At 36.7% G+C, this 10229-nt stretch overlaps 1 protein-coding gene across 1 annotated transcript; it reads right to left on the reverse strand.

Moving 5' to 3' along the window:
* Positions 1-4665: 4665 nt before the first annotated feature.
* Positions 4666-5626, reverse strand: LOC109679634 (olfactory receptor 52N1-like). Its single transcript, XM_020154779.2, is given in 2 exon segments — positions 4666-5377; positions 5379-5626. Coding segments are annotated over 2 exon segments (960 nt in total).
* Between the last annotated feature and the right edge of the window lie 4603 nt (positions 5627-10229).

A 10229-nucleotide genomic window follows, 5' to 3' on the forward strand; every position in this document is an offset into this window, starting at 1 on the left:
TTTCTTTCAGACTCCATTTGCTTTGAATACATTTTTCCATGCTTTCACTTCAAGTCTGTCTTTGTCTTTGTTAGTGAGGTTTATTCTTGTAGGCAACAAATGATTTTGTTTTAAAATTAGAAATAAGGGCAAAATAGTTTCTGCTGGGTATTGGGGGGGAGAGGGAGGGGGCGGAGTGGGTGGTAAGGGAGGGGGTGGGGGCAGGGGGAGACATGAACCAAGCCTTGTATGCACATATGAATAATAAAAGAAAAATGAAAAAAAAATGATTTTGTTTTAATTCAACCCACAAGTCTGTGCCTTTTGATTGAAGAATTAAGGCCATTCACATTCACAGTTATCATGAAATTGAAGTAATTCCTGTCATTTTGTTGTTTGTGTAATGTCGAATTCTTTCCTAATTCTTATGTGCTTCCCTACTTATCTATTGAGTGTTTTTTTCTTTTTTTGGCAGTAGTGGGATTTGAAGTCATGGCCTCACTCTTGCTCTGCAGATATTTTAACACTACTCACTCATCCAGTCCTGCTATTGAGATTTTTTCCCATATTTTTCTGATTGCCCTTAAGTTCCTATTTGGTGTGTAGGATTTAATTAAGTATTTTCTGGTTTTGTGATGAATTCCTTAGTTTTTGTTTATTATGGAAAGTTTTTATTTCTCCTTTAATTATAAATTATAATTTTTCTGGATTCAGTAATCTGGGTTGACAGTTATTTTACTTAAGGGTTTGCAATACATAATTCTATACCCTCCTTGCTTTTAAGGTTTCTGATGAGAATTCTGCTGTTATTCTGATGAGTTTATCTTTATATATAATTTGCTGCTTCTCCCTTGCAGCTTTCAATATTGTTTCCTTTTTCTATTTACTTAATCATTTAAATATAATATGCCTTACAGAAATTCTTTTCTTGTCTTGTCTGTTAGGTGTCCTAATAGCATCCTGTACCTGGATGACTGTCTCTTTCTCAAGACTTTGAAATGTTCCCCTATTATTTATTGAATAAATTTTCCTATACCTTTAGCTTGTACAACTTTTCCTTTTTCTATGTTCATGATTCATAGGTGTGGCCTTTTAATGGTATCCCTGAGATCCTTCATGTTCCATTTGTAGTTCTTTATTCTTCTTTTCTTTTTATCCAAATGTTCTAATAAATCTATCTTGTCTTAAAGCCCTCATATTCTGTCTTCAATTTGATCAAATCAACTGGGAAACCAATGAACTGAGGTTTTTATGCAGTGATTTTGGATTTTGCATGAATTTTGATTTAATTTTTAAGGATTTCTATATCTTTATTGATTTCCTTCTTCATATCCTTTATTATCTTTCTTATTTTATTCAGCTGTTTATTTGTACTCTGGAATTTATTCAGCTGTTCGCTTGTATTTTCTTTGAATTCTTCAGCCATTTATAAATATCTTCTTTAATTTAATTGGTTGGTCTGACAATCACTCTTTGAGTTCTTTGGGATATCATCTTCTTCACTATCCTTAGTGTACATTATTGTGGCATTTTCAACTTTGGGAGAAATCATGTTTCTTTGTATTTTAATATTTCTTATGTTTCTGCTTTGGGATCCACACACCCAAGAGCATGTCATTATGCCATTTCTATAATGTTTGAATCACCTGTAATCTTTCACTTGAAATGAACTCATTGTTCAGGTAGGACTGTATACTGGCAGGTTTGAGTTCCAATTTCTTACTTCTGGACTGGGTGCTATCTCCATAGCCAAACATTTACATGTGTCCTTAGAGCACCTGGCTTGATTCTCAATGCCACTCACATAAAGGAGAACTTGCCAGAGTCTCTTGTATTTCTTAATGTGTGGGTTGGTGCTATATGTGAACATATATGATGCTATATATGGGCTGTGAGCTGGTCATGTGTAAGTTGTCTGTTTCTGTGCTTTTACCTTAGAAGTTTATCTTCTTTGTGTACTGGAAGTTGCTGCTGGCCTCATGGAGCCTTGTAGTTTGAGGTGCAAGCAGATTCCCACTTGGCAAATATGCCCTTCAGTTTGTACCTCCACTGGCAGTGAGCATGCAAATGTAGAGTTGTTCCAAATGTATCAGATAGCTGGGGGAGCAAACAGAATACTGAGTTTTAGACTTCTGTTGGAGAACTCAGGCACACTGCTTGCAGTCTCTATTGCTTGGACACCCTATCCAAAGTTCAACACCTGTAGGAGGAAGGAGTCTGGGAGAGATAACATGATCCTTGAGTCCTGTGCTTACAGCTCTCAACCCCACCTGGAAGCAAATAGCTGTAGCTGGCAGACAGTTCCTGGAGGCCAACCACTCTGGCAGCCATGGGCTGGACACTCTTTCTACTGTGATCCTTGTGTGATGGGATTTGATTTTGTTAGGGAGAGTGGGGCAATCAGTCACTAGGCCCTTGGCTGTCCAAATTCCCAGTTGCTTCAACTTCTCCATTAGTCTACATCAGACCCTCTTACTCTCCATGACCACTTCTCATTAACTTCTCCCTTTCAAACACTGTGACTAGGTGTCCCAAGACTTCCTGAGTTTTGTGATTGTTTCTTGTTTTCAAGTCCCCAAAGTAGCTTAGTCTCAAACCCTGCCTAACAGCAAGACACCACAGCCTCTAAGCAGTCTTGTTTCTGGGACTCTGTGCTGTATTTCCTCAGTGATCCTCAGACAATGAAGCCTGATCTCAACAAGGAGGGTGGGGCCACTGATCACCATGCCTTTCACTACTTGAATTCCTGAATGCTTAACCTTCTCACCTTGCCCATGTTAAATGTTCTCCCTCTCCACAACAGCCTCAAATGGCTGCATCCCTCTCAGACACTGTGACTGGGTGTCACAAGTCTTCTTGAGCCATGATTATTCCTTTTTTCCAAGTTCCCCAAGTACCTCAGTCTTGAACAGTAAGCCCTCTCTTAAGATGGGTCTCACTATAGTGTTCCAAGTTATGGGGAATAAAAAAATGACTTTCTTATCTTATGTTAGTCTGTCATGCTGAAGGAGTCATGTCCCACAAAATCTCCACACTTGGTTAAAAGCTTGAATGAGGGGTGTGTTTTTTTCTGCCAGTATTTTACCAAGGCTACCATCTTACTTTGTGCTGGAGGCTTTGGGTTCCCCTCATCTCCAATGGAGTCAGTTCTGGCACTGCAGACTGTCTCCTAATTTACTCTGTTACCATTCTATCTCCAAGTGTTTTAGTTGTCCTGTCATTTCATGATTCTTGGTGCTCTTCCTCTCTTTCTCTCTTCAAATTATACTCTCCTTTGTTACCCTAACTCTTCCTTTACAGAGACAGATGGAGAAAGCTTGTATTGTACCATGTTTCCCTGCCACTCCATTATTTATTCTTATGTGTGTTAAACTTATTTTCTAATTGTCTGCTTGCTTCTATTCCCTACAAACCCCTTCCTTGTTCAAACAATATAATAAATTGTGATACCTTTGAAAACTATTGTTCTTGGAAATATACTTTAACAATGACATGGATTATGGTCTTGGACTAGTAGAGAATGTATTATAATCCTGACATTGCTGCAAAGTGATCAACATGCATACTCAACACTCATATTAATATGCATATTATTCTTTATTAGTTTTTAATGGTCATAATCACTATAAACAAAAAAATTCAGGAAGGTTTCCAGAGACGTGTAAAATGATCCTAAGTACAGAAAATCAAAGATATAGCTTATTGACATTGGGATTGGGTTAGAAGGAAACTTTGTGTTCCAGATTAGATGGTCAAAGTATATGCTTAAGACTTGCAGTTTGATAGAAAAAATATATTGAGATATAGTATACATGCCCCAAAGAGTATACATCATAAGTGATAATTTCATGCAATATCCCTAAATTGATATACCCTGCACCTATCATCCAGGTCAAAAATCAATCATTGGAGTACCTCATGAGTAGCCTTACTTATGCAATCTCTCATTCTCAAAGGTAAATATTATCTTGATGACTAATACCATAAGTTAGTCTTACCTGTTTCTTGGCTTTATATAACTGAAAATATAAAAAGCCACCACATATCTCATATTTTTCCATTCATCATTACATTCAAATAAACCATAAGTATTTGTTTTATTCTAAACCACAAGTATATATTTACTTTAATGCTAATGGATACTGGTGTTATTTCCAGCTCCTGAGTACTATGACTATGTTGTAATTCATATCTCTTACACATTTTCTTCTGAACTTATATATGAATTATTAGTAGATATAAAGCTGGAAAAGTTGGAACAGAATGAGCTCCAAACCATTTTGGCAGGGGAATTCTGAGATAAGTAAGTTATCATAGATATTAATAAACATAGTTAGTATATTTCCAGGAATTTTAAATTTTTTTAAATGTTCAGCTCCAGCCCTAGTGTTCCAACCACTGTACCACAATGTGTGTAGATTGTCATTCAGGAGAGAGATACCTGTTTGTGAAGATTAAATGTGGTGAACTTTTCAAGTCTACTATTAGTAAAAGGCTTTGATTTTCATAACAGAGGGTTTTTTTTCTTACATGAGCATGGTTACAGCCTTAGAAAAGAGATTGAAGAATCTGAGTCAAAAGAAAGTATTTCCTGTGGACAGATCTCAGGATTCATTTGGAGGGTACTACATTTATTTAGTGATCTCGATGTGGTTAAGGGAATTCTGATTTCTCAGAAAACTCTATTTAGATATTTTGAGAATTATCCTTTCCCTTAGAAAAGATCCTAATGACATTGTCTCGTATCTGCTTTGTTTTTACCCCATACACAATAGGGTTCATTGTGGGAGGCATGAGAAGATAGAGATTAGCCATAATGATGTGTACATGGGGAGGAATAGTATGACCCCAGAAGTGGTGTGCAAAGGAGGTGAAGAAGGCTGGGACATAAGTGGTGACAATGGCACAGATGTGGGCAGTGCAAGTGCTGAAAGCTTTCTGTCGAGCATTGGTTGATGATAGACTCACAACTGCCTGAAGAATCATAGTATAGGAGATTGTGATGCACAGGATGTCAAAGCCCCCAATCAGAAGGGCAACCATCAATCCATAAATAGCATTGACCTGATCATTTCCACAAGATATCTTGGCAACAAACATGTGGTCACAGTAAGTGTGGGGGATGACATTGCCTCTGCAGTGTGGCAGGTGCTTGGTGAGGAAAGTGAAGGGGATGACAAGCATCACACCCCTTAGAAAAGTGAGGAGCCCAGCCTTGGCAATGACAACATTGGTGAGGATGGTGGAGTAGCGCAGGGGGTAGCAGATGGCCACATAATGGTCCAGAGCCATGAGCATGAGCACCCCAGACTCCATCCCTGTGAAGGTGTGCACAAAGAACATCTGCACAAGGCAGGTCTTAAAATCAATCTCCTTGAGGCTGAACCACAGTATGCAGAGTATTGGGAAGAGTGCTGGTGCACATGAGCACATCTGTGAAGGAAAGAAGGGCTAAGAAAATGTACATAGGTCTGTGTAAGGCTTCTTCAGAGTAGATGAGATACATAAGGCCAAAGTTCCCTGTAAGAGCAATGCTGTACATAGTACACAGGGGAAGTGAGATCCAAAAATGCTCTTCTTCCAGACCAGGGATGCCATTTAGGATGAAAGAAGAAGGCGTTGTACTGGTGCCATTTAAAAATGACATAATGATTGTTGGAAGGTCATGGTAGAGCAGTACAGAATTGCTTCTATAAACAAAAATGGCAAAAAGGGACAGAGACAAACAGGCTTTTCTTCTCAGTAATGGATAGTTTCTCTTTCTAATAGAACAATGGCTATATTTGCTCTCATACGTTTTACCTGTGATACACACTCATTTGCTTAAACATTAGATGTTGATAAGATGAAGCAGCTGAATCTTGCCAGTTGTCTGGATATGGATGTGTCTAGTTTCCTTTGTTATGCTGTAGTCCATTCTCCAGGGTGAAGCTGACCTCTAACTGAACAACTGGATTGATTAAATACATTCTATAGTCTAAGTGCTCAACATCCTGTTCAAAGATACTTACTCTGTTCTGAAATGTTAAAAAACATCAGTTATTCTATGGACTTATCTTTCAAAAGTAATCAGTTTTACTGAATAGACATTCTAGCAATGGTTTTGATCTAGTTTTAGTCCAAACTATGCCTTTTTGCTGCTCATGAAACTTTCTTGCCCCAAAGTATAAATCAGGTGTTTGTGACAACAGCTTCTCTTAATTAAAATCATAGAATGCTCTTAAAATTAAAAAAAAAAAAACAAAAAAAATTTTCTTAGTATCATCTAAATACTATCTGCTTAATTAGAGCCAATGTAAACAGATATTAAAGAATTACTGAAAAAGCAATAACTTATGAGATGTCAGTGCTTTTCTAAGAGTAGAGGTTAAGTTATGGTCTCTAGAGTTCAGTTCAGTGACAATAAAAATACTTGTAAGTATAAATTATATAAACTGAAAATCTCTTCAGAACATAAGTAGTTTATTTTCTATCCATATCTCAACTTCAGAAAGCCATTAATCAAATATTTCATAGGCCTTGTGATCAAAACTAAATTTTTATGATATAATATAGTTATGCAACACATTTTTTATAGTCTGTAGATAAAGAAATTATAGGAAAAAAGGATTAGCAAAATACCTATGATTAGTGAAGAAGAAGAATGTTGGATATGATCATATGTTTTGGGGAAATAAGAGCGAATTTGTAGCCATAGGATGGGTCCAAACAGGAATCACAAGTCTAAAGAACTGGTCTATCTTGAGCTAGAATGTGCTGATTGAAAGCAATAAAAGAAAGACACAAGTAAGGTGATCGTGGAGGTAGTCCTGTAGAGGAAAAACAAAGTCTTTGATTCAAAAATATCAATGTTGAAATTTATAGTAATTTCTGGACATTTCTTACAAAAACCACCCATCATCCCACTGGTATCTCTATTGGAAATTTAAGGTTTATGAAATTGGCTCTTCTTTTTTCATGTGTCTTTTATTTAATTTTGTATGCTTATTCTTCAAAAGATGAAGGCTAACTAAATAAATTCTAGGGGCATTTTAAATTTAGGATTAATTGAACCATCATGACTATAGTGTGAAATGTAGGCAATTTCCTGAAATGAAAGAGCATACAAGAAACAGAAAAGAATGTGAAACAAAGTGGTCATCACTCCTTTTACTCACCACAGGATAAATTCTTTTCTCTCAGAATTGCTGTTGTTAGAGCTCACAATCAGTTTGACTGAATACCTCTTTTTAAGACACACCCCATAAGTGTCACCTTTTAGAAGTTGAAAAGTGAGTGTTTTATTCAAAGTGAAAACTGAACATGCAAGGAAGTATGTAGGGTACTGTGCCTTTTGAAATGTTAGGAGATAACTATCTGAAACTCATTCATTCATCTCCTTTCCTCAACTGTCATAATCTGTATCCATTCCTTTAAAAAGCAGAATCCAAACCCAATTCAGAAATCTCCTTACCCTGATAACTTTGGAGTTCCGCAAGGAACTAAATGTATCAATGGATTAAGTCACATTCATAAGAAATGCTTTTGGACATGCATGAGAAATACAAGAACTCTACTGAGAACTTGAGAAGCAAGTGGACTAAGGAACATTTCTATTATGTGTGTGAGTGTGTTGAGAGTGTGTGATACATACTGAAGTGTTAGGAAAACTCAGTTGTTACTCTCTCTTTCTACTGTAATCTCAGAGGAGACATGATTTCCTGCATGCGTGGGGGGTTAAGGGAGGGTTTATAAAAGGAGACTTAATCATGAGATATGTTTGCAACCTAAGGACACTGGCTGAGCCATTGGGAATTGTCTTAAGGAACAATTTTTTCCCATTATAATGTGGAACTCCTGAGGGTATAATCTTTTATACATTCAACAAAGACAACATACATCTGAAACCAGCTGAACTTTCACTATATGAATACTTTTTTTTACATTTAATTAGCATGTATTCGTTGAACAAAGGGGTTATTGTGACATTTAAATATGTGCTTACAATGTACCTTGATTAGATTCACCCCCTCCATCATTCTCCCTGATCTCTGCTCTTCCTTCTTCAAACAATTTCAACAGATTTCATTTTCTATTTTCATATAAGTGCACAAAGTACTTCATCCATAATCGACCTCCTTCACCATCTCCATTTATCCTCCCACTGGTACTCACCTCCCTGAAAGGACCTGTTTTATTTTCCTGTCCTTCATTTTTAAGTGTATATTAATTGCTTAAAAGGGTTTCAATGAGTATTTCACACACGAAAATATTGTACTTTATCCCCCATTGTTACTTACTCTTTCTCTGTTTCCCAACCGCCAATTACTCAGTGGCTTTCAGTATATTTGGTTATGCCATCTCCACATACAGATGCAGCATATTGCAGTATTATGCACTCTCTATTATTCTCTTTTCCAATCTTACTTCAAATTCTTTTGTGAGACAGAACTTTCTTCCATTAACTGTCTCAAAATTTAGCACCACAATGCACATAAAGTTGATACTGAAGAAATATTTTCAAAAGAATTAAAGAATTCTGATATGAAAACACTGAATTACATGTATAATGTATTTAGTATACTAGATAAACTTGGTGATTAATTATAACTGTGTTGTGTAGGTTATTTAGGTCTATCTAGATGTATACCATCACAGTGTCTGTGAAAGATGACCATTTTATTTCTTTGTTTCCTATTTTTTTTCACTCAGTTTTTTTTATTATTATTGTTGTGTTGGGCAGGGGTACATTGTAGCATTTACAAAGGTTCTTACAATGTACAAAATATATCATACTTGAACTCACTCTATCCACTGCCCTCTTTCATCCCCCCTCACCCAGTTCCTTGAACAGTTCAACAGGTGCATTTACATACATGTGTATTCATTATGTGCACTATATTCATCCTCCTACCCCTTACCCAGCCACCTCTCCACTTCTCACTGATGGCAAATTCACATCCCCTACCTTGGCAGAACCTGGTCTGCCCCTCCTGTTCTACAATTTTATAGAAGAAAAAACATAAAATAAGAGAAACATGGCATTTTTACTAGTTTGAGATAAAGATAGCTAAACAGGGAGAGTCCTTGAGTTGTTTCCATGCATATATACATTACAACCCCAATTGGTTCATCTCTACCAAGTCATCTTCACTATTCCCTAGTCCCCTTCCATAGTGGCCTCTGCCAGTTTAAGATTACTATATTCATTCCTGTATATTGAGCACATTTGTCAACCACATTTAAGTTTTTGGTTTCCTTCCCTTACCTTATACCTGCTATGAGTGGCCTCCCTTTAGTGAACCCAAGTCCAACAATATTACTGTATTTGTTTTATGTCAATAATCCACATATTAGGGAGAACATGTGGCTTTTGGCCTTCTGAGCCTAACTTTACTTAAGTTGATGTTCTCCAGTTCCATCCATATACCTGAATATGGTGAATGACAAAATTTCATTCTTTTTCATGGCTGGGTAAAATTCCATTGTGTACAAATACCACATTTTCCTAATCTATTTGTCAGTAGTGAGATATCATGGCTGTTTCCTCAGCTTAACTATTGTGAATAACACTACAATAAACATGGATGTGCAGTGCCTTTGTAGTAACCTGACTCACATTTCTTTGGGTATATCACTATGAGTTGGATTGCTGGATCATATGGAAGATCTATTTTTTGTTCTTTAAGAAGCCTCCATATTGCTTTCCATAGTGGTTTTAGTAGCTCACATTCCTACTAGCAGTGTATGAGGTTTCCTTTTACTCTGCATCCTTGCCAAAACTTGTTGTTTTTTTGTGTTCTTGATGGTAGCTATTCCAACAGAAATGAAGTGGAATCTTACTGAGGTTTTTGAACTGTATTTCCTTTATGGCCAGAAATATTAAGTATTTATTCATGTGGGTTTTTATAGCCATTTGAATTTACGCCTTTGCAAAAGTTCTGTTCAGTTCAGTTGCCCACTTCTTTATTAGGTCATTGATTTTGGGGAGTTTTGTGTTTTGATCTCCTTGTATATTTTGGTTATTAGTCCCTTGTCAGATGTATGGCTGGTAAAGATTTTCTCCCATTCTGTGGGGCACCTCTTCAAGTTAGAGACCATTTCTTTTGTTGTGCAGAAGCTTTTTAATTTCATGTAGTCCCATTTGTCAATCCTTTCTCTTAGTTGCTGACCACTTGAGTTCTACTGAGGAAGTCCTTGCTATGCCTATTGCTTCCAGTGTTTTCCCTGCTTTTTCCTGTACTTGCTTCAAGGTTTCAGGTCTGATGTTA

The sequence above is a fragment of the Castor canadensis genome, chromosome 1 (assembly GCF_047511655.1).
Source record: "Castor canadensis chromosome 1, mCasCan1.hap1v2, whole genome shotgun sequence".
NCBI lineage: Eukaryota > Metazoa > Chordata > Mammalia > Rodentia > Castoridae > Castor > Castor canadensis.